Genomic DNA, 21,500 nt, shown 5'->3' with positions numbered 1-21,500 from the left:
GCTCTTCCCGCGAACGTCACTTTTCCGCGCCTACCCGCGCGAATTTGTTAGGCCGCTCCGACAGCGCGCGTTTGTCTCGAGCGTTGTTCGTTTCAACGCTCACGTAACACAATTCCTGCGCGCGCGATCTAACACTTTTCTCGTGACTACAAATACACCCGAAAGGATTAATGACGCTATCAAGCGCGTTAAACGTTACTCGTAACAAAGCACCGGCCGACTCTCGTCCGCGGGATAAATCATGCGCGTGCGCGTGAAAAATTTCCGGACGCATAATAATTCCTGATCGATCGTTCGTTAACATGCTCGCACCGAGAAATGACCAGCATCGTTACGACGTGCACTGCACTCGGATCGCAATTGCCGATTAAGCCCGTTTAATTCAATCTTTCTTCTCTATCTAGATTATAGATAATTTAGAAAGAGAGATTATAGATTTTCTACTTATGTTGTCACCGCCAGAATTTTCCTCAAAGTTGAAATTGAGTTGTGTCAGCTATAAACTTTTCTCACACTTATAAGTAATACTTTTTCATTATAATAAATTCCAAAATGGTTAATAAATTCATTATAATAACTTTAAAAATAAAAAATAAAAACAAGTAACTAGTTAAAGTTAATTATATCTACGCATTCAGAGAAAAATATAGTGATAGCAATTATAAAAGTGACGTTATATAAGTTTTAGAATTAATATTTGAATAAATTAATGTACATAGTTGGATACACTTTTATAATTGTAATAATTATAAAGCAGTTTAATCAGTTATATACATTATAATTTTATTTATAAAATTTGTTACTTTACAATTGGTACCACAATGTTTTTTTCTCCTATGTGAGATTCCTGAATTTCTAACATTTTATTAAATCAGTTTATTTTAAATTTATAGCTGTACGATTTAAAATAACGATTGATTATATGTAGAAGACATTTATAAATTTTTAATGTGCAGTGCACCAGGCTTTTCACTGCACTTTTGCTTATCTGAGGTTATTTAGTCGATTTATCATAACAATCGTACCGGTGAACTCTCTTATTCGCATCCGCGCAGCGTAAATAAACAATACACGGCGCGAACTGTCAATCATCGGGGCTACACCGAGCTAGCTGGAATTTGTAAATCAACTCGATATCGGCGAGCACGATGCAAATGACTCGCGCGAGCCATTCACGCCCACCGACACGATCGTAGCTGCCAGCCGTAATTGACTTTGCATTGAGATTTATCCGGTTCTACCGGCGATCCCTCAACCCGCCGATTTCCAATCGCTGTTCTCATTACACTAGTGAACATAATCATTGCCACATTGTATCATTCGCAATAATCTTGCATATTTTTTACACTAGATTCAAAGATTTAATTAGAATTTCTCTATCAATCTCAGTTTCCATGTACTCAGAAAAAAAAACAACTATACAAGTTTTATATGTAAAATTAATGTATTTTTTAAAACTTTTAAAATGAATCTCATTCTGAAGAGTGAAATCTCGTTTTTAGAGATTGAAAATTGAGCCATTTCTTTTCAAGACTGGCTCAATTTTTATTTTTTAGAGTGAGATAATGAAATAATATAATTTCTGAATTTAATTCATTTAAAATGAATTTAGAATAGTTCAACATCTTAACGTTCAGACCGTTAGTGGCGCTTCTTAAGTTTAAAGTAATGTATTTAACATAAGCGGTCTTCCAATCTTATTATTATTTAATATAATTTTGTTATGGATATCGCGCATTAATTAACGTAACGCAATATCTCGGCTAGCCTCCAAACAAGCGACACCTTAGACTCGACGCGGTGCGATTATCTGTCTGCCAGACGACACTCTATATCTTCGTTAGTGTCCGAGATGATATAAGAAACGTGGCGCAGTGCGCTCCTTCGTGGAAACGCCGAAGACTTTTAGGCGTCTCGCATTAGATACGATGTATCTCGGTGACAAAACGATGCATTGTATTCACGTGTGAGTGTGCCTTCTAGTTAAGCAAATGATCATCTCACTCCAATGATAAAAGCGTAATGGAAGAAAAATTATAGACATTATGGAAGAAAAAGCCCTCTTTCATCTGCTTAAAAAAATTCAACCTATACAGAAATTTTTTTTTCAAATAATTCTCTGATAATCTGATTTACTGTTTTCGATCCCATTCATCGGCTGTTACTACGTGCACTTTGCATTGCCAATTCGGAATTTCATGATACTTTTTTCCGCTGCACTCGTCAATCAGTATTTACACCTGTATAAAATTCTTTCGAATCGCGGTAGAACACCCTTCCATTTAAATATCATAAAACCCACCTCCGGCCATTCTAACATGGAACAACCTGCTATGCAAACATCGTACACTCCCACTTGTACACGATCCAACGATTCCTTCGCGACTTTACGCGACGCTAAACCATGGAGCGCCATAAGAATCGCATAAAAAATCTGAGGTGTGAAATTCGTGATCGTTCTCGTCTCAATGATCACGATAATAACATTAATGCGCATTGGCGAAGGGAACGATCGGCAAACTGGTTCTCCATCGTGAATTTGCGCTTGGGACGTTGTTTGAATGATACTGGAGCCGATCTGAATCCAATCTGGACCGATGGGACTGCGTGGTGCATCGTAAATGCATCGAGCATCCTATAACTGCATCGCGTTATGGTCCAACGATCACGCGGCTGTGAAAGGATTTTTTTCCCTTCGCTTTCTTTACTTTCAGCTATTCAGACACCTTCAGGAAATTCACTGTAAATGTTCATTTATTAATTTCGTATCTTACGTAACGTGTGTACTTTCGTTTCTCGTACGTTTCGCACGAGTTCTCCGAGTAGCCCCGTTAGGGTTCGCGTGGTGTCAATTAAACTAGGAAATCGCGCTCGATCGCGATATTGGCGCCGATAATAATGATGTTACTGATCTCCTCGTTGGCTTCGATCAAGCACGTTGCCCGCGAGCGAGCGAGCGAGCGAGTGCTCCGAGAAGAAAGCAGACTTCGGTGGCGTTCGATTTGATTTACGGTCGGCTAAAGAGCGCTCCGACACCAGTGAAAATCGACTCTGATACAGGGAGTGGTCGGTATAGCCGCTGTGTTAGATTAATTGGTGATTCGTTTCTAATTTATTTAACACAAGAAGTAGAATGGGGCATAGAAAGAGAAAGATTTATTCTCTTCTGGATAGGGGTGGAAGATAAAGTGTGAAGACTAGTAGCGGATGTCTCCTACGCACAATCTCTCTTCTTTTGTTATATCTTCTTCCCCAATAAAATTTCATCATAATGATAGTCGCATAACTCTCAAGAAACGACTTCTGGTCAGCTCTACAGAGAACAATCAGATAACCACGAACGCCCGCACGTTCTTATGTAAGAACGAACCGCGTTAACGTAACGTACACGTTGGTGCGTCGATTTTCTCTTTCGGCAGGAAGAAGAGAAGCGGGAGATAAACGCTCGATCATTGGGACACATTGAATTATAATATATGTTGATACCTCTCAACTAGTTTCCCCATTATCGCTTATGTGCTTATATGCTAAATATATGCTAATTACGTAAAAAGATATTTATGTTTAGCTGAAGAAAAAATGAATATATCATTATTGAAAATTCATTTCTCTTAAAAAAAAAAACAAAGAAAACTTGAAAAATGAAAATTAAAAGATATAAAATTTTTAAACTTTATTGAGATACTTTTATTTGTTACAAAGTATTTTTTATAAGCCATATTTTGTTCCGATATATTTTGCGAAACATATTGGGATCTATATTATACCGAAAAAAACAACTTCATCATCTTTAGTCCAAATTGGATTAGATTAGGCACATTAAATCAATAGGTTCAACGTTAATTAATCAATCGGAAAGTCCGAAGGATTTGCTGACAAGGAAATGTTATCAAATGAAGAGATTATCATCAGTCCACTCAGGAACGATTGGACGATTGAAATGTGGCACAATAATCACTCTTTGTAATGCCGCGTTAATACCTATTAGACACTAGACGACACATACGTTGCGATTGAGTTACGTCACGCGCACGTCGCGAAGAATTAAAATAACCTCCGTTGTTCGTAGCAACTAACACATAGTAAAGCAATTCAGCACATCTTACTTTCCGATTGTAGATACTCGGTTTAATTTCTAAAAAAACCTCTATGTAGTTGGCACCTCATATTTCACTAAAAAAGTATATATAATAATTCTGCTAATTTCTACATTAATAGAGGAAAATCACCGATACTGACATAGGTCTCCTAAAGCGACATCCTCTTATTTCTTAGAAACTAACCTTTGCACCTTATTAATACTAATAAAAACGTGATCTGTTTAGCTAATTAAAGAAGTACAAACTCATAATTTATATATTTGTGGCTTATTTCTATACCAAATCAGCTAAAAACAAATTCTATGAATCCAAGAAGAAAATTCTTACGGTGTTCTTTTGCAAATTGCGTAATTAAAATAATAGTGACTGTATTATTGATAATATTATGTCATTTTAAATGTTTATAGTTTCATAAATTAGTTTTCTTTACAGAATAGGATATACCTTTATTTATAGAATAGGAATGTTGGCATTATTGCCTGCTATGTCAGTTTTGGAGCCCATTTTGTCAGACGCTCATTTTTGCATAACTTACGAAAAACTTAATTATTGCAAAATTGCAAATAGTATTATAAAAACTGCTTATACTATCTGATAGAAGACACTTTTTAGTTTGTATTTATGTTTTTAAAATTGTATTTTTACCTTTTGTTTAAGAAATATTGTCTAAAAACAAAGTGGTATGTCGATATCAGTAATCTTCCCCTACTAATTTGTACATTACGACATACAGAAGTTGAAAAAATTTTTGATTGTTGACAATTAATTACATTCTATTATGATAAATAAAAATGGTACATGTATAAGACATAACGAATTATTATTATTATCATTACGGATATTAGTACTTAAAAATAAAGCAAATTTTCTAATTAAATTAAGAGCAATATAAAATTGTCTATTTAATTAAATCACGTTATTACTGATTATATATATATATATATCTATACATATATATATGCAGGTGCTAAATGAGGACAAACATATGGAAATGCTCTGGAATTTCTCGCTTCGTTATGAACTTTCGCTCTGGCACTCTCTGCTGACCATTATTTAATCCTTATCAGATCTACTACCAAATATAATTTTACAAGCAGTACGTTGCGTGTCTCTGTAGAAACCAGTTCATGGGACAGATTATTATCGTTTTACGATCGCCAAGGACGTCGAAAATGTCCTCATGATGAAGAAGAGATTATATATATATATATATATATATATGTGTGTTTCGTTACATATACATGTATCGTTTTCTAAATTAAAGCGATTATATAATTATATAAAATGATATAAACTAAAGCGATTCGATAGCTCAATACAACTCGATCTACGTGTTTGCACAATACAATTATGAAAAATCTAAAATCTTTCTTAAAGAATTATGTAAAAAGCTTGTTGAAATATGTAGTATCTTTTTTCCCATGATTTAACGCGATCATCAGTGTGTTATTGTCTCCCATATCTAAGAAATATGATTACCATAGTAATATCGTAGCACGTTGTAGCAACTCACTGTTTCAGAATCATGTAATAATAACCGCGCTCCATATCGAGAGAGCAGGAGCCCGTTGATGTAAGCGTCGGCGCGTTAACACGGACCTCTGCCGAATCGTTTAACATTATAATGACCGGGCTCCTGAGAACAGTCGTAACAGGTAGGAACACGCGACCTGTTGCGAGAGAGAGAGAAAGAGAGAGAGAGAGAGAGAGAGCGGACCCCCCGTGGCCTCCGTTCGCCGGAGTATACGATGTTATCTTCATCTCTAGAAAAGCTAGAGAAGCCAACTTGCGATGTACGCCCGCGTAAACAATGGGCCGGTCGAGCGACTTTTGATCATTTGAACGGAATGCATGTATGTATACACGTGGTGTGTCGTGAAAAGTATGTGCGAGTAGCTGCGCGGTAAAGATACTGAGAGTTACTCCGTTATTATCGCGAATATCTGCGGTCGCACAGAATTCAGTCGCGAATACCCGCATATACGCGTCGGAAACGTCGCCCGGGAAGACTTACAACGTACATCGTCGGGGAGAGCTTTCTCGAGTCTTCTTTCTTTTAGGCTGCCGCTAAATAAATAGCCGACAATGGAGATATTATGGCGCGCGATTCTGAAATGCCTGGCATGTGTATGTATCTCGCGAATCAAAATTTCTGACATGCAGAAATATTCGTGACAATATATTAATTATTATTATATGAAATTATTGAACATATTTGTTGAAACGATATTGCAATGTACATTTAACACTAGAAGAACACCAACGTTCGTTGCTCACTGAAAAAAGGAGGGATTTATTCAAACGAATAAATTATAAAAATAAAAAAGAAATGAAAAACCATATATTTCATCATATATGGTAAAGGACATAATTATTGAAAAATAAAAAATTTTCAGAATCTCATCTTTTACACAAAATATAATATTAATCTAAAAAATAAAAACGTATTCAGTAATGACCGTTCGGTACTTGTAGTGTCAATTTACTATTTAGAAATCGAGTCGTAAATTTATTTTAAATATATTTACAATTAAAGTTATTTAATTATTAAGCAGCACTATTAAGAAATAATTTTGTATTTTATAACTCTTTTATGTGATATTGCATTATATTATTCAAAATATGTGATGTGCATTATGAATTCAGTGCAAGAATAGTTCATGGTGGCGCAAGCTGTCGGAAGAAACAGAAACTAATTCTAAACTGACTGTTGAAATCAGTGTGTGTAGCTACTGATGATACTTTAAATATTATTTCAGTAGATATAATGTATTGATACAATATTGCTTTAAATTTTTTTCGTACAGTTTAATAGTTACATAATTTATCAAAAAATAGTTTCGCTTTTACGCTCTGTTATAGCTATAAATCTCTCTTGCTACTGATATATTTTAAATCTGAATGAAGCGTTCAGCCTGAATGAAACTATCCTACATATTATAGAAGATGAACGTGTTGCTATATAAAAGGAGCAAACAACGGATTGCTTATAAAATACATTTATTGTTTTGAACATTAGTTTCTATATTTTTTCTTTATACTTATAAAGCCGTAATTAAAATCATAAAAGATTTCAATAATCAATGATAAATAATTACGATACAACAATTATTACACAAAGAATTTGAAGAGTATATACATGCAATATACGAAAATTGGATTTATGACATATGTGTATTATCTATGGTTTAAATTCGTGAAATAAAAATAACGTTAAAAGTACATGATTATATATTAGATATTAAATAACATTATCTATCAATATAAATATTTGAAATAAATTTAGATTGCTTTAAATATACATATAAAAAAGAATGGTCATGTGAATAATTAAAAAATTTAGATATTTAATATTATTTAATTTCAGAAAGCTCAATAAATATATGCTCAAGGGGAACGTACGTTGCGAATATCATTCGCCGCAGACTAAAATATATGTCGACAATAAATAACATTGATATAATCCGTAGCGAGTAAATTCAAGGACTCTATACATGCTCTAAGAGTAATAGCATACATCTGGCAAAATCGCCAAGATTATTTTTATGAAGTTAACTACTAGAGGAAGGACATAGCAACATGTCGCGATATGTACAAATGTATCTAAAAACTTTTTTTGAGCCTTATAGTCTATATCTGCTGAAGAAGTATGCCAACGCGAATATTATTCTTCGATCAAACGAATAGTAAAAAAAACTGTCGATGTCACTTGATCTATTATAACTGTACACAATGATAAGAACTAATTTTCTGATCATCGTGATGCATATATTCGCGATGTGTTGGCGTATCGATATTTTTAAAATATATACATATATAAGTTGTACATATAAATATTGTTACAAACTCGAATTTTTTGTACATTAGAAAAAGCCGCTATCCGTACAGTATAAAAAATTAAAATAATAAAATAATTAAAAATAAATAATTTTTTCTATTTTTAACTCATCTCCTGCGTTGTATATATATATATATGTACATATATAATATATATATATACATACATTTTTATTTTATTTGTGTAGAGTGACATTTGTCTACCTTTGAGCCTTTGAGCTTTTGCAAATCATACGTATTACAAAATTATAATTGTGTAATGATAAATAAGTCTTCGTAAAATTGTTGGATAGTGATATTGAAATGAATATCATGTGTACTGCTTTATAATGCGCGCGAAGAACGTGTGATTATACTATGTACAATATAGTAGTATAATTGAAAACACGTTTTTGCAACGCGGCCAATATGCTCGAACAATTACGAACTGGAATTGAGAATTAAAAATACTTTTCTATTGGAGTCTTTGATGCTCTATCTCTTAGTTTTAATTTATAATTTTTGTACAGCTATCAGTCATTAAATAGAACAGCGGATGCTGAAAGTTTTAACCCTTTCCAGCTTTTTATAATTCTACTCAAGTATAATAACTACTTGCACACAATTTTTTGCACAACTGGTTGCCTAACAAATGGCACGCTTTGTTTACATATAAATCACTTATTTAGAAAGTGATATGTAGAGCTTCGCCAAATTCTTTACAATTCCTTACAATCACTTTGAAAAAAAGATATATATATTTTTTTATATGTACATCTTTTAGCATTTATCTACATTAAGAATGCAGGAACATGAAAAGAAACGTTCTGAAGGAACTGTCAAATGATACCGGAAAGGGTCAAATATATTTACACAAAATAGGATGTGCTATCTGTCATCTGGCAACACTACTTTATACATTATACAAGAATGCTATTAAGTGGACCCTTAACGAGAAATATATTGGTATAAAAAAATCTTTCGCAAGAAATCCACTCGTGTATCAATAAATAATCAGAATAATAAACATCTGATCGAGTATGCAGCCAGTCGGTGATTAGTCTTACGATATTAATTAAATTGTGATGTGAGTGTGAATACGATGGCGACGCATAATCGACAAACGCGTAGTCGCATTCGCGAGGAGATATTAACCCTTTCAATGTCCCGTATATCACCAGGATATTTTTTCCTAGTCATTATAATTCCTTTTATTAACCAGTAATTTGCAATGTTAAGATTAAAATTTAAAAATAAATTTAACAATAAGTGTAATTTAAATATATCGATTTTATATAAAAATGCAGTCTTCATTAAGAATAAAAAAAAATTCTTTTAAGATGTCTGATTTTAATTGAAATTACTGAAATAATAAAAAAAAACGTCTGGATAGTGAAAGGGTTAAAAAGGGGAGGAAAATTACCGAATTTTTTATAAGTGTATTGATTTAAAAAAATGTCATGGTCACACGAACACGTCGCCACTCGCAAAACACCGGATCTATTAAAAAATGCGCTAGCTTTCCCTCGAAACGTGACTCGAATCAAAAATAGAGGAAAAAGGATAAAGAACGATATATATACGATGCGTCCCTTCCATCTCGAGAGTCAGTCTTAAAGATGCATTGAGCAGAAGACGACAGGACTACTGGATGAAGGATGCACCGACGTCGATCGTCTCTTTCGCTTTCGTCGCGAAATCCGCATTTACGAGAAGCAGCTCTTCTCTTTTGTACCCTTTGGTTGCTTGCCTGCGATGACGAATAATGTCGGTCATCCGTGTCTACGACGGTCAGATGATGCGACTTAATTTCGCAATGGAAGTCAGTCTCAAAAGTAGATTAATTTCGCCATCGATAGCTAGTTGTCTCGAGTAGTATACATGCTTTCTGTATCAATCTAAGTTATTTAAATTGATACTCTTGTTTTTCTTTATTTTATATATGCTGTTTTTATATAGCTTATATAGTTTTTCAATTTTATATTTCTGTTTGAATATCTTCGTTTTAATCTGCTGAAGATATTTGTTTTAATTTATGAGCGCATTTACGCATATGACGTATTTATAAAAAGATGCGTGTTACCAAGATCTTATTGTTTAAATAATTTACATTCTATCATTTTTTTGCGGGTACTTAGGCTTCATCGCTGAGTTTTTTTTCATTCATTCGAGATCAAATTTTGCTATATTTCAGGACGCTCTACTCAAATAGGAATTCTACCCGCAATAGGAATTCTCTAAGAAGAGAGAAAATGTTCATTGTTGAATTATCGTAATCAATTAGATTAACATATTGTTAAAAAAAAATTAAATCCAAAAAAGCGAATATCTGGTTAATTAAAATGCCACATCAGAGAGAGCTTATTCTCTCTCGATTCAAACAATTCTTTAGTATGACCTTGGTTATTACATTTTCGACGAAGGCGAATACCTTGAAATTCGTTCATGTATTAACTTTCTTGCTCCATTCCGGAATGATCACCGTCTTTGTGGATTCTGACCTTGACCTTATACAGTCATTTCTCTTTAATCGAATGTACCTCGAGGCATCTGACTAGTTTCCAATTTCTTCATGAAATCGTCTACTTGCGTCAGAGCACTGACACATCATCGGTGCTTTTCTTCTCTGCCAACATGGACGTTCTTTCTTCCATTTGAATATTCCCAGCGCTACCATTTCTGCCAGGTTCACAGGATATCTTCAGCATACTCGGTTGAAGGTTAACATACTTGTGAGGCTCTTTGTCTTTTACATCGGAATCTCCGTGAAGCCACGTTTGCTTCAAGACAGAGGCTCTTGTGGAATCCAGTAAAGGACTAGAACTGTCCTGTTCGCAAGATTGACTAATCAGGGAATCCAAAGTATGATCATCGTCCTGCCCATTCAAGTCTAGCAGAAGCGGGGTCGGTGAATTTGGAATCTTTAGTCCCTGTGTTTGCGAAGATTGACGTTGCCATAAAAGGGAAAATTTCCGATTATTCTCTGATAGTTGTATATCGAGTTGCGCAGTGTGCTCTAATTGCACGCTCGATAGGGGCACGTCCAGACAAGGTGCAATGATACGAGGATTCAACGCCAAGAAATATACATTAAATTTTCGCTGCAAACAGAACATTAAATATAAATCGAGTGATAAATGAGATATGACCAGTATCATCAGGATGACTACTTACAGCTGCATTTTTATTTTTTTCGGCGCAGTGAGGCAATTGCCAGCCTTTACATGCGTGAGTACCTCATTATTGCTCATTCCTTGGAAAGGAAAGCTACCGAATGTAACGATCTCGTAGAGTAATACGCCGTAAGACCAAACGTCAGACGCTGGCGTAAAAATACCCAATGCTAGCGATTCCGGCGACATCCATCTTACTGGTAGCATACCTAAACGAAACAAATTTTATTCGTAAAATCATAATGCTGTGAAGACAAAAACTTTGTTTATCTTCTCTCACCTTTTCGATTGAATTTATAATAATCATTTTCGTACATTGGTCTCGTCATACCAAAGTCACCAAGTTTTACTACTCGTTGGGCGTTTACTAGACAATTGCGCGAGGCAACATCCCTAACGGAAAAAAAAAAGAATATATAAGGATGTATATAAAATTGTGTCATCACTAATCATAGACAGCGATTAAAATTGTTTGACTCACCTGTGAACGTATTTTAATTGCGCTAAATAACTGAGCGCTCTGGCGACATCTAACGCCATGGCGGTCAATTTTTTATTCGATATCTCGTCGGAATCCTCGTAGCTTCGATCATTGACCAAATGTCTTCTGGCCAACAGATAGGTCTTTAAGTCGCCGTAAAGCATAAATTCCATCACGGTCAACACAGGTTCAGACTTGATGCACACACCCAATAACTTAATAATATTCGAATGCTCAAATTTCTTCATGACCTCGACCTCACTAAGGAAATCCAGTTTTTCATCAGTCGAGCTACCGACTTTCAGAGTCTTCACGGCTACAGCGAGCCAGCCCTTCTCAGAAAAGAAAGCTTCACCACCGTAAACGGTACCGAAGGCTCCCTCTCCGATTTTTCGATTGATCACTACTCTATCTCGCGGAATTTCCCATACATCCAAACTAGAAGTATCCATCTGTGATAGGATACCCAGAGACTTCATGTACTTTTCATGAATCTGCATTTTTTTGTCATAGCTAAACAAGTAACAAAAAAGAAGGTACAGTTAAATAAAATTTTTAGGAATAATGCCTTGATAAAATTTGCTTTCTGCATGTATTATATCGTATAATGCGCATATTACGACATAATAAATATAGAATAGCAAAATTATAATAAACGTACTTTCGTTTAATGATGATGAAGCTGACGATCAAAACTGCTCCAAGAAGGCCAAATCCGATAATATTAGCGACCACAATCGCTACTTCGCAAGAAACATCTAGCAGTTCCGCTAATCCTCCTAAAACACATCTCGATGGAGGCTCGGAACCATCATCAGGCATCGTCTCCGATAACCAAACAAAAGCCGAAATATTCAAGTCCAAAATGCCGCCCACTACTTCGTGCTTGGCTTCTGAGATATTTGGATAAAAGTTACCAACAATGTTCGTTTCATTATCGACAAACTGAACAATATTGATAACAGAGTATCTCGATGGTCCACCTAAAAATTTTATTCTTCCAGATACCTGATAAATACAAATATATTTAATTATTGCAACCTATTGTTCGTGTAGGTATACCGCGGTTGCGAAATATCTCAAAAAAATTCTTCGAAAGTAGAAAAATTATCGATTATAATAGGCTACCCTATATATTTTTTCTTTACAATGTTATATGTATAATAGATTAATAAATTACATCTGAATTTCCAATTACGATAACAAATTGGAAATCGGAGTAAGGATTTGATCTCAACCCGGGAGGATGAAATTTATGAATATGTTGCTAATAATGGCACGAAATGTAGCCGAAACATCCGGAAGTATGTTCTTTTAATTTAAGTATAACTATATAGAAGCTTTGCACAAAAATTAAAGTGCCATACTCTCACCAATCTTTTGAATATTAATTATGTAATCGATAAATATTTGCTCCACTAACCCCATAAAAATCGGTTTCGCCGATAATATGCGTAAGGCGATTGACCGTATGGTCGCTGTGAAGATCGAAGACATAACTCTGGTTCTCACGGATAAGTCGATCTATAGCATAAGCGTAGGTCCACATGGCGTCGTAGGCGTAACCGGCGTAGTTAGAGGGTTGCTGATTCTGCGTTCGGCAGATGTTCTCGTAACGTTCACGCCACTCACGCACAGTGATTCCCTCCTGCATTATATCGTCATCTCGAGCGAAGTATGCGTGCGACAGACCGAGATGTCCGTTTATGGCCTTCATCATTTCACTCGTGGTGCAAGGTACCTGCTCGCCTTTCTCATTATAATAATCGGTATCGTACCATTGTGATCGAAGCCAAAGCGGAAGGAACCAGACGTACCCCTTTAAAACAAGAATTAATTGAAACATACAAATTACCGAATTTATCTTTAATTTTATGCTTTTACGATTTATTCGAAAAAAAAAAAATGGACGAAGTATAATATTTATAATTATTACCTGGACAGCTGTCATCTCTAGTTTATATGCTTCGCACATGACTTGACGAGCTACTTCACCGTACACGTCTGCGATAATAATTCTTGCTCGTTTTTCTTTCAAACTTTGCAAATACTGAAAATTAATTTATATTATAAAATTGTTTATTATAGTTTAGATATTTACCAGTTTTTGCATAAATATTATAAAAAAACATAAAAATCTCAAGTTCTAGCCTAAACATTAAATAATTTATATGCATTTTCATTAGTAATTTTTAATAGTATTCTATTGCTTCCATTATCATTTTTTATAATAATGGAAAAACAAATGATTATATAATTCCCATAAATCGAGATTAAACCTACTTTCGTCATGACGTCAGCTTCTCGCTCTCTTGGAAACTTTACGTTCGCCACAAAATCGATGCTGTTGTCTCTGAGCATATCCTGCATGTATGATATGTACTCAGTATATTTCTGTCCATCCTCCGTCAATGAAGCCACTCGATGCCAGCCTAGTCTCTGCAAAAGTTGCACGTAGACATGTTTGTACTGTTTGTTCTCACCAATGGTCCTGAAGAAATACGGATATTTGATGCGATCATCGAAACTAGATCCTTCTGCGCTGTAACTGATTATTACTGTTCTGTAGTGTTTCGACACACCGACCAACGGCTCCACAGTTTCCGAACAAGCCGGTCCCAATACGCCAACCAGCTTTTGGTAGTAATTATGTATGATATAGTCGATGAAGGATTTCATCACCATATCCGACTTGCATTGACCATCACTGGCTAGTAGAGTCAAGTTGTAATCTCTCAGCAGGGTATTGTTAATGTTAATGACTTCTTTCGCCATCTTAGCGGCGATCACGATCGATTTGGCCATGTACGAGTTGCCGCTCATGGGAAATATACCACCTACGAAGAGGATATTTTTGTCGTCGTTGCTGGGCTTCCATTCTGTTAAGACATATTTCAGATTATCCTTTAACCAATCGCAGGCGATTTGTTCATCCGAGACGTTCATTGATGCTCCTAAACGACGTGTGATCAAAACTTCATACATCTCTCGACTAAATTTAGCGCGATTTATCGCTTGAAAAGCGATCTTCGCAATCGCTTCCAACCTATTCCACACTAGTTTTGTCAGTCTGTTGGACTCATACATGCAGCCGATCGAATCGTTTTTCATTCCGCAACGTGGAAAGTCGATCGTTGTAAATTCCCTTTCGTTCGGAATCACGCTGCTGGGTGTATAGTGCAGAACCACCAGTGATCTAAAAAAAAAAAACTTTGTTATAAAACTTTACATCTTTTTTCGTATAGTACTCATTAGAGATCCTATATGAGAGTCTGGTCAAATTACTCGTAGCCAGATACTGATATAGGGTCTTAGTACTTATGGTATCGATCGACGATCCAAAAAAAATTAGGTACTTTTCAGATCAATACCTGTTTTCAATCGAAGTCGATGAGTTTTGTGCGAGCATATACTCGTATTCCTTGGTCAAATATTTGATTAGATGTCTGAGATTCGGTCCTACCCACGCCACCTTAACATAGAGCTTCGCCTGATCGATATGTTCTTTTATGAAACGAGTTACATCAGGGTATTCTGCTAGCAGCAGTGCGCAGTTCGGCGACCTTTGCTGGTCTTGGCCGTGACATTGTTCCGGGATGTACATCCCATGTTGGCAAAAAGCTTCATGGCAGTAATATTCCCCTGTTTGTGTGTTTATCATAAATTTCTTAACGATAGGTAGGTATGCCTCGTCGATGGCGAACCTGCTGGCAGTCTTTAATCCGGAAAAGATTAGCCAATTATCATCAGGTCTGGCTAATGCTTCCGGAACAAACCAGCCAAAGTGACCTGGTGGCGCTATCGAGCCGCATTCCTTCACGTCGTATTTATTCAGTAGCGGCGACGTGTCTTGCTGCGGCGGAATCCACACTTCCATGTTCACCATTATTTCTGGAGATCTGTAATTGAGACAGGAATGTCTCTTAATCGCTCGGTTTAAACGCACGTACATCTCTCCGGCGGAGTTTGAAAGTGATGTAAGTTTGTTAGTTACAGTAGTTTAAACTTTTAATCATATTCTCAAAAGATAGAGGAGATATTAAATATGTAACAGAATCGTCAATAATTCGTAACGCTTATAAATCATGATCATTCATTCTATCAAAAAGGAGACATTGAATTTGAAAGCTTGATATTTTTTCATCTTTTTGTGATTGCCAAATATTAATTGACTATATTTCATTTTGTAACGTATTTAAATCGTCAGAAAAATATTGTTAATCAATAATTGATACGTTTCAAAACGCCTTAAATTGAAGTATATTAGTAGACAACTTAACAAATTCAATACCTACATTTTGAATTTGCAATGTTTGCAATATCTTATGCTTCAAGAAAAATACAGTTTGTTTGAAATTTGTATGAAAATAAATACTTTTAAATAATTAAGAAGCGATGCAAAGAAATTTGATTATTGTTGATAAATACAATTTGAATATTTGCTGGAGAAAGCATTACTGTAAAAATGAAATATAATCGGTCAGCAAAAAAGAACATTGCTAATAGTAAGTACCATACATGATAGTAAGTGTTCTCAATCATTACATGAAAAAGATGGTTTTACTGAAATATCTAAAAATTTAGCTATCACTAAAAAAATTTCTGATTGAAAATGAGCGAACCAGAAGTTGGTGATCTTACTCTCTAAATTATTTGGAGTAGACTCTTACTCTAAAGAGTGAAAGTGGAATCAGTCTTGAAGAATTTTCAAATCTGTGGCTAGTTAAACTTTTATGTAATTTATCAAAATCATTCTTTTCGTACTTATAATTCGCTCAAACATTGTTTTAATTATTGATATAATATGACATCTAGTATGTATACATATATATAGTATATATATGTGTGCGTATATATATATATATATATATATTAGTGTATTCCATTCGTTTTATACAAATATCGTAAAAGATCAGTATATCTATTTACGAACTCATTGAAAAACAGATGTTCAAACTTTACAAACTTTATTACAATCCAAGAATTGAAAAAGAAAAGTTGTGAGATATTCATGGAGCTCTGCAAAGTCAACTTTAATGTTACACGATGTCTACAATTGTCCATTCGTCTTACATTTTTAATTCGGTGTATGTTGGCCTTTCAGATAGTCTCTCAAAGACTTCGGACACGTTGAAGTTGTCATCTTTCTCGATAATGGCGACTCCAGTATAGCCCAATACTTCGGTCAGAAAAATCTTCATGATTTCTGACGCCAACCTCTGTGTCACTCTCCTCGACACTTCGAACTGAATATTTAAAAAATGTCCCTCGTATTGAATCACTCTCTTTGGATTGACCTCTGTGAAAAATTCCAAATTAAAATCTTTTGAATTAAAATAATCGTGAGGAATCAATAATTTAAAAAAAGGAATTTTGTACAAAATTTGATTGAGTGCAATAAAATTACAAGTTTATATGTATGATGATTGAGAAACGTGCGAGATGAAGATTGTTGTGTATGTAGAAACGCATTCGTAGAAATGCGTATGTAGAAACACAAGGTCACTCTACTGTCCATACCATACAATGTAAACATCTGAGAAAAACATGTAGCCAGAGCAAGTTCCGTTGCCAATCCGCGAGATGACTATGTTTAAGAGTTCGATAATAAGCGAGTAAACTACGCGGCATTAACGCATACGGAATGCATTCAGCTCGTAATTATATACCGCGAGGCTCGATATAACTAATTACTCATCGACTGAATGATCGTGCACGGATGAATCGTGAGAGCGATTCAATTAATGTTTAAGCCGCGCCTAACCATCGCGGCAATTAGCGGATTATTCCACATGGCGCCGATTTTTCGATGGCATGGCAATGATATCGCATCTTCGAAGCTGACAAATGCGCTGTAATTGAGCCGCAACGATCGGGCTGACGATAATGACCGGCGATTTACCTTCCAGCATTGTCAGACAACGATTCGAGTCCGCGATCTTCAGCACGGCCACGAGGGCCAACAGGCCCACTAAGGATCCGGGTCTCAGCATCGTGACCTTCTCATCCTGCAACAGACATCAGAGTGCTCTATTGAGATTGCTCGTTAAAAACGAATTAATTTAGTCACGCGGTCGATCGGTTCGTGAAGTAGTAAACCGATTTATTTAGAGGTAATGGCATTGTACGAAGTTGAAAATACTAAGCGGATTGAAAAGAATTAATGGAAAGCAATGATAGCGATTAAAACTCGAACTCAATCTATTTCTCTTAAATACTATATGTTAAATAGTACTTATGCAGTTATAATTATGATGTTATTGAAAAATAGGTAGATATTCATTATACTAGTTCATAAATTCATGCGCACCCTTGATAAATGTTGCAATTAAAATAAGCCGAGTCAATTAAAAATAGCTTAACGAGAGACACAAAATAGTGTCTCGCGTCAATTGTAGATATGTATAACTTTGTGAGACCTTTCCAATTGATTATGTATTCCTTCGCCATCAACAATTTCTTGCCATTTGAAACGTGTTTGTTCCGACCACATCAAGAATTCATGACAAACATTGTTGAAAGGCTAATAAAAATACGCGTAAGCGGATAAATAAAATTTCTCAGATTGTTTCGAATATCTGATCGCGAAGTGGCGCTGTGTTTTCCTGAATCAACCGACACATATAATAAATAACATTCGCGCTCGACATTACATCTAGAAAGTGCCGGTACACACAATAGCATTCCTCTTAGAAAATAATCATGACGACACACAACTCGGATAGTGAATGCATTGTACTTTACGAAATGTCCAATGAAAAGAAAAAGGAAGGGATTCCTCTTGTGTGTTATAATACGTATGATTCCTTAGTACATTCGACGCGAACTCAAACTGATAGACAGATTCTGCAGTTTAACCTGAAAGATTAAAATCTATTTTTACCATTGTAGATTAATTTTAGTCTTAGTTCAATTATGTTTTTCTACTCTATCTAATCTATACTGGTAAAAACTGGCATAAAATCTGATTTGAATATATAAAGTTTTACGTATCTGTGTTGTCTATAAGAGCGTAAATTTTTTTGCATAATTGTACTTTTCTGACTTCTAGACCTCTAATTTAGATCATTTACGTCACTCTAGTCCGTCTCTCTCTAGTTTGCGACAAGAAATTGCGCGCAACTACGCATTCATATTTATCACGCACTGTTAGTACCATGAACACTATCGTGTCGTTATCAAGGTGAAGTGGCATAGGGCGATAAGGTCCCAAGGTGGTATTACGGAGGTAACAAACGTGTTCGAGCAACGGGGTACCAGCCGATCTTATCTCCCCGCGGTTGGCGATCAAGAAGGCGCCTTTTTACGGTCGCGCGATAGTGCACCGCATGGTGCGAGAGTCGCAAGGGAGGCGGGTCGGAGGTACTTCCGGTTTCTACGAACGTTAGCCAAGCGATGGGAAGAAACGCCATCCGGGTCTCTTTGGCAGAATGCACAATGACTTGCGATTTAAGTGCATTCGACCTGAAAAGATTAAAGTTTGCTAAGCATAAACGAAGCGTGACTCGTTTTCTATAAGATTGTCTATAGAAAAGCGATAATCGAATATAAATAAATCCGTCCATCTAGAACGGGATTACGTGATTCGATTTCAAAAGCAGATAGCGAGTTTTTTTTATCTTTGTTATCGACAGTATTTTAATTTGAAAACGTAACGATAGAAAATTACATATTTTATTACATTATAGTTTTTTTTATTATGGTTACTAAATTAGACATTAATAGGTTTATGTGATTTTTGATTTGAGTTATAACAGAATTTTACTTCAACATATTTTATTAACGCGAAAAAAACATTTGCAAATTTGTTTATTTAAAATATTCATCTCGAATTATATTCGAATGAATGGAGTCTCGTTATGAGACTCATATTTCAGTAGAAGATAAACTGCTACTACTACGCTGGTAATATGGGCTCTAATTGAATTAACGTCTTTATAATTGAATTCTTTTACGAAAAGTTTTAAGATAGGATCAAAGTTGTGAAAAAATTACTGCTATGACTGGCACGACCTTTTTCTTTTGTTGACACTTGATGTTTACCTATTATACGAGGTATTTCAAAGTTTTTTCATGATTAACGTAGTTTAAAGTTGATAACAATAACGAGTTTATACCCTAAATTAATTTTCAAGGTGTTATTCTTCTATTTTGAAATAAATAAGAAAGCTTAAATAACTATATTTTCTTATTGGGGCATAATTAAATGTAAATTTTATTAATGTTTCTATGTTAAGTCCCTTAATAAATAGGTTATGTGGACCCGGCATTTTTAATGAAAAACGTTGCAGAGTATAATTTGTTTATAAAAATCTTTGTAGTTATTTTAAGACGATTTTAAAAAGCCCCTCGAGATATTTGCGAAGCGAGATATTTCCGAAGAAGTGCTCTTGGTAAACATTTACAAGGAATCAATACAAGAATATTACTAGGGAAACTTATTCATGGAAAGAAACTTCTGAATCTGATAATATATCAATACATTCAGAATTTTCTACGAATTCAATCTATTTAGACTTTATGATACTTTTGAAATTTTCACGGGTATTTTCGTCAGAGATGCCAAAGAATTTGTGGGTTATCGCCGTGTCATGATCCACCGTTAATGCCAACGTTTCGTGAATCTTCCCGCTCACTTCATCAGAGCAAGGAACATCTCTATTTAGACTTCATGAGAAGTTCAAATATGAAGAAATCAGAATCTGTAAAAGTACAGGGAGACTCATTTTACCGTCACATTCAGACAGTCACATCGTAAAGTCTCTTTTCATTTAAACGATTTTTCTCATTTTGTAAACTCAATCATTTCAAGTCTGTTGTATATTAAACTTAAATCAATAAATTATAGTTTAAGATATCATTGACTCGAATATAAAAAAATAAAGTTATATAAAAAAACGAAATGGGAACTCACTTTATTACTTTTTTCTCTACTATCGAATAAAATTTCACGCGTCACATCGACGCTAGTTTAACGTCGAATGTGCCAAAGTTACGGATTCTTGCGTGCGGTCTAGATCAACTTGGGAATTACGTCTGAAAAGCTAACTGGGCGGCAGGAAGGGAGTGAGAGAGGGGACAGGGGCCGTTATACGCTTGAAAAGTCCAGACTCGTCGGCGCCCGGATGCCGCCGCGACGTCTAAACTCCGGTCGTATCTTCGGAGGGTATAAAACAACCATCGCGTCTCGCCGGGGCGGAATTGGGCACGGCGAATTTCGTCACGCCATTTAAGCGCGCCGACGTGCTTCTTTACTGCGAAGCCGATAGACACGAGGCGTGGATCAAAATGCAAATAAGAAGCACCAGTGATTGATCCTTGATTATTGTGATTTATTTGAATAGTAAAAGAACATGCTATTTTTTTTCTTATTTATCTTTAAGTATATCAATATTAAATACGAAATATTAATGTATGTGTAAATGTCGAATTTTTTATTTTAATTTTATTAATAGTATTTAATAACTAATTCTACTATGATTTTTTTTAAATATAATGTATTTTTTTATATAAAATGTAAAACCAGTTTTTAAATCCAATACAAATAAATCAGTTTTTAAAGAAGCTATTATAAGTGCTCGGTGCAACAAGGACCAATTCACAGATTGCCAAACATGTGCAAGCTTCGCTTAAAAGAGACTGCGAATGGAATCCATGACGCCGCGGTCGTCGCCTCTCGTCCGTCAGTTCGCCGACGAATAAAATGTACAAATGTCGTCGCGACGCGGATGCGTCCCGACGCATCATCTGTCCAAAGCGGCTCCAGAGAGACGCGTTCGTCAGTTCCACCGATAAATCTGCGCAGTCGTTTATGCGACGAAGGGCAAAAATAATCTCTCTCGTCTTCGCATGGCGAAGACCTCTCGAGTCTCTATCTTTCGTCGTTTCACAAAGTATTTATAAGAGTCACAAAATTAGGAAACTACGCAA

General features: G+C 35.3%; 1 protein-coding gene across 1 annotated transcript in view; it reads right to left on the bottom strand.

Annotated features, from left to right (window-relative positions):
- Positions 1 to 9,872: 9,872 nt before the first annotated feature.
- The window catches only part of LOC108721329 (uncharacterized), a 34,333-nt gene continuing 22,705 nt past the window's right edge, over positions 9,873 to 21,500 (bottom strand). The window contains exons 2-12 of the mRNA XM_018445823.1: positions 17,473 to 17,578; positions 16,644 to 16,869; positions 14,942 to 15,469; positions 13,854 to 14,766; positions 13,507 to 13,620; positions 12,994 to 13,389; positions 12,232 to 12,578; positions 11,571 to 12,083; positions 11,370 to 11,482; positions 11,091 to 11,298; positions 9,873 to 11,017 (exon numbers count right to left, since the gene is read on the bottom strand). Of these exons, the coding sequence (XP_018301325.1) occupies positions 10,987 to 11,017; positions 11,091 to 11,298; positions 11,370 to 11,482; positions 11,571 to 12,083; positions 12,232 to 12,578; positions 12,994 to 13,389; positions 13,507 to 13,620; positions 13,854 to 14,766; positions 14,942 to 15,469; positions 16,644 to 16,869; positions 17,473 to 17,563 (3,480 nt within the window). The 5' untranslated portion in view covers positions 17,564 to 17,578 and the 3' untranslated portion in view covers positions 9,873 to 10,986. The remainder of the gene's footprint in view (positions 11,018 to 11,090; positions 11,299 to 11,369; positions 11,483 to 11,570; positions 12,084 to 12,231; positions 12,579 to 12,993; positions 13,390 to 13,506; positions 13,621 to 13,853; positions 14,767 to 14,941; positions 15,470 to 16,643; positions 16,870 to 17,472; positions 17,579 to 21,500) is intronic.

Source organism: Mycetomoellerius zeteki, unplaced genomic scaffold (genome assembly GCF_001594055.1).
Source record: "Mycetomoellerius zeteki isolate Tzet28-1 unplaced genomic scaffold, Tzet1.0 scaffold167, whole genome shotgun sequence".
Taxonomy (NCBI): Eukaryota; Metazoa; Arthropoda; class Insecta; order Hymenoptera; family Formicidae; genus Mycetomoellerius; species Mycetomoellerius zeteki.
This window is presented reverse-complemented; position numbering and strand designations above follow the sequence as displayed.